This window comes from Pygoscelis adeliae, unplaced genomic scaffold (genome assembly GCF_000699105.1).
Source record: "Pygoscelis adeliae isolate BGI_AS28 unplaced genomic scaffold, ASM69910v1 Scaffold112, whole genome shotgun sequence".
Lineage (NCBI taxonomy): Eukaryota > Metazoa > Chordata > Aves > Sphenisciformes > Spheniscidae > Pygoscelis > Pygoscelis adeliae.
Window position 1 is genome coordinate 1,253,557 of NW_008824232.1, and position 3,494 is coordinate 1,257,050.

General features: G+C 60.9%; 1 protein-coding gene across 1 annotated transcript in view; it reads left to right on the forward strand.

Annotated features, from left to right (window-relative positions):
- Positions 1–65: 65 nt before the first annotated feature.
- FTSJ3 (FtsJ homolog 3 (E. coli)) overlaps positions 66–3,494 on the forward strand; it is a 6,733-nt gene continuing 3,304 nt past the window's right edge. Inside the window, 13 exon segments of the mRNA XM_009334889.1 lie at positions 66–141; positions 239–344; positions 555–601; positions 789–868; positions 1,012–1,111; positions 1,279–1,329; positions 1,382–1,525; positions 1,606–1,721; positions 2,276–2,380; positions 2,642–2,742; positions 2,817–2,824; positions 2,827–2,893; positions 2,984–3,142. Of these exon segments, the coding sequence (XP_009333164.1) occupies positions 75–141; positions 239–344; positions 555–601; positions 789–868; positions 1,012–1,111; positions 1,279–1,329; positions 1,382–1,525; positions 1,606–1,721; positions 2,276–2,380; positions 2,642–2,742; positions 2,817–2,824; positions 2,827–2,893; positions 2,984–3,142 (1,151 nt within the window). The 5' untranslated portion in view covers positions 66–74.

The following is a 3,494-nucleotide window of genomic DNA, read 5'->3' on the forward strand; positions in this document are numbered from 1 at the left end:
GCCCGGGGGCCGGCCAGCAGGTCCCGCCCCGGCGGAGGGTCCCGACCCGGCGGAGGGCCCCACCCGGCGCCACCATGGGCAAGAAAAGCAAATTGGGCAAGAGCCGGAGGGACAAGTTTTACCACCTGGCCAAGGAGACGGGTGAGGGGCCTGCCCGCTCGCTGCAGGGCAGGGGGGGCTGCGGCCCCAGTAACCCGTAACCCCGGTAATCCGTAACCCGCGGCTCTCCCTCCCACAGGCTTTCGCTCCCGCTCCTCCTTCAAGCTTCTGCAGCTCAATAGGAAGTTCCAGTTCCTGCAGAAGGCCCGGGCGCTGCTGGACCTGTGCGCAGCCCCCGGCGGGTGGTGAGTGCTGTCAGGGCCCCGGGTCACAGCCCAGTGCCGCCAGCTGCCCTGGGACTTCACTGTGAAGTGGCTTTTTTGTTTGCTGTTGTGGCTCATCTCAGCCTCTGTCCTCGATGCCAAAGCTGATCCCAAACACCCGGGCAGCACAGTTCAAGGCTGGGGGCTCTCCTGGGATCCTGCTGTAGTGTTGATCCGTTCTGTTGTTTCCAGGCTGCAGGTGGCTTCCAAATTCATGCCGGTTTCCAGCTTGATCATTGGTGAGTGATGGGTGAGGGCTGGGCTGAGGGCAGGGACCTCCCCCGCAGTCCCTGGATGAGGCCAAAGGAAGGGAATCCTGGATTTGGGGATCTTGGTAGGAGGAGAGGGCAGGTGGGGAAGCCACGTGGGATGGGCTGGAGCCCGGTTTTGAGAGGTTGCGGTGGTCACATCTCTTCCTTACGCCAGGGGTGGATTTGGTCCCCATCAAGCCCATTCCCAACGTCGTGACGCTGCAGGAGGACATCACCACTGAGAAGTGCCGCCAGGTAAGAACCTGCCTCCCCTGCCCAAGTGTCACGCGCCGGTCTGGTAGAACCGTGGCAGGGGCTTGAGCTGACGTGGATGGAGGTGCTGCCTGTTGGTTCGTGCAGAGGGACCAGTGGGACAAACGTGGGTCCCCATCCCTCAGGCCCTGCGCAAGGAGCTGCAGACGTGGAAGGTGGACGTGGTGCTGAACGACGGAGCACCCAACGTGGGAGCCAGCTGGGTGCATGATGCCTACTCCCAAGGTGGGGCCCGCCCGGGGCTGGCGTGTGGCCTGGCACGGTCTGGGGCGTGCGAGGGCAGGCACATCTCATAGCCAGCAGGGCAGGGTGGCAGTGGTGTGCGCTGCGGGACGGGGAGCTGGGAGGTGGGGACGGTGATAACTGCTGACTGCTCTTCTCTCCGCCTCCAGCCAACCTGACCCTCATGGCCCTGAAACTGGCCTGCGAATTCCTCTGCAAAGGCGGCTGGTTCATCACCCAGGGTTTAACTGGCCTGCGAATGCCTCTGCAAAGGCGGCTGGTTCATCACCAAGGTTTTTCGTTCCCGGGACTACCAGCCGCTTCTCTGGATCTTCCAGCAGTTCTTCCACAAGGTCCAGGCCACCAAGCCCCAAGCCTCCCGCAACGAGTCCGCTGAGATCTTTGTGGTGTGCCAGGGTGAGCGGCTGGGGAGACCTGCAGCCGCTGGGATGGGGCTGGGAAAAACCTGCTGATGTCTCTTGATTCCTCCATCCCAGGTTATCAGGCTCCAGACAAAATCGACAACAAGTTCTTTGACCCAAAATACGCGTTCAAGGAGGTGGAGGTTCAGGCTAAGTCTGTTAGCGAGCTGGTCAGCAAAAAGAAGCCGAAGGTATGAGCTTGCTTTGCTGGGTAGCAAGGCCAAACACACACTAAAGGGGCTGGGGATTGGGGCCAAAGAGGCTGTAATGAGCAAAGTTGCTCAAGAAAATGAAAGTTCTGGGGATGTGAAGTGGTGGAGGAGCCAGTTTTGGGAAGGTTTACAGCCTTAGAAGGTGGTGTAGTGATGGGGAAGCGGTGAACAAGTTGTGAGGCTGGGGATGGATCGGTAAAACCCTCCCTACAATGGTTGGCCGCTGGGTTTGTGTCTCTGAGGTGTCTTTAGGACACAGGACAGTAAAGGCCATGTCAAATGGCCTCAGCCGGGCATGGAGTTGACACAAACCTCTACCACTGTCACCTCTCTGAGCCTGAGGTGGGACTGGGAGACGCCGTGGAGCTGGCAGGTTGGGGCGGGGAACCTGCCCACGTCCCCAAATCCCGAAGGCAGGTGGACAGGGACACGGCAACAAGACAGCAGTTACGTGACATCATTCATCCGTTAGGGGTGGTTGAAACTGCTTGTATGTGCCCGGCTACGGCTCTTACGGCTCCTTCCTCCTGTAGGCAGAAGGCTACGCAGATGGCGACACGACCCTCTACCACCGTTTCACCCTGATGGACTTCCTCAAGGCTCCTAACCCCGTGGACTTCCTCTCCAAGGCCAACGAGGTGAGTGCCTGAAGTGAGGGGGGGGACCTTGGTGGCCCCTGAGACGTCCCCAGGAGCACAGAGCGATGCAGAGAGGGAGCCAGGTGCCCCGCAACAGCCCCGCTCCTGTTCTTGTGGAGGGAAGGCAGGGCAGGAGCTGGATCTCGGGCGTAACAGCCCTCTCCCTCCCCCTGCCACAGCCCCGCTCCTGTTCTTGTGGAGGGAAGGCAGGGCAGGAGCTGGATCTCGGGCATAACAGCCCTCTCCCTCCGCTCTGTGCAGATCACTCTGGGGGACGGTGAGCTGGAGAATCACAGTTCCACCACGGAGGAGCTGCGTCAGTGCTGCAAGGACATCCGCGTGCTGGGACGCAAAGAGCTCAGGTACCGGGGGGAACTGGGACAGGGCGTTATGCTGGGCCTGGTGGGTGTTTCTAACAGTCTGCCTCCCCGCACAGAGCCCTGCTGAAAGGACGAAGTTGCGGCGGTTTTTGGCCAAAAAGCTGAAAGAGCAGGCAAAGGAGCTGGATATCAAGTAGGAACAACAGGGCTGCCCCAGAGTGCCAGCACGGTGGGATGGGCCTTGCCACCAGGAGAGATGGTCTGAGCTCCTTCTTTTTGGCAGCCTGAGCTCCGGTGAAGAGGAGGAAGGCAAAGAGGAGGAGGAGAAGGAGAAGAAGATGCCACCAAGAGCCGCAGCTGATGAGGTGGTGAAAGGGGCAGAGGAGGAGGTAGAGCTGGCATTGGCAGAGATGAAGGCTAAGGAGCTGGCAGAGTTAAAGAGGTAAAAAGAGCTCAGATGAGGAGAGATGGGGGAGTACCGGGCCAGCAGAGCACTGGGGGGCTCTAGCCATGGGGACAGAGGGTGGTTGTGTCAGAGCCTGTCCCTCTGTTGACAGCAGGTGGGGTTTGTGGCTCTGGGGTCCTCGGGGTCATCTGCTCCTCCGGGCGGGTGAAGCGGCTGTTCCAAGCTGGCATGGGGCCCCTTTGCCCCAGCGTTGGGGACACCTCACAGAGGGATGATGGTGCTGCTGGGTCCCTAGTCCTGGGGGAGATCTGGCACCGATGTGGCAGGGGATGAGCCACTGGGATGGGGGGGGGGGGGGGGGGGGAGGGGAGCCCCATTCCTTTGCCTC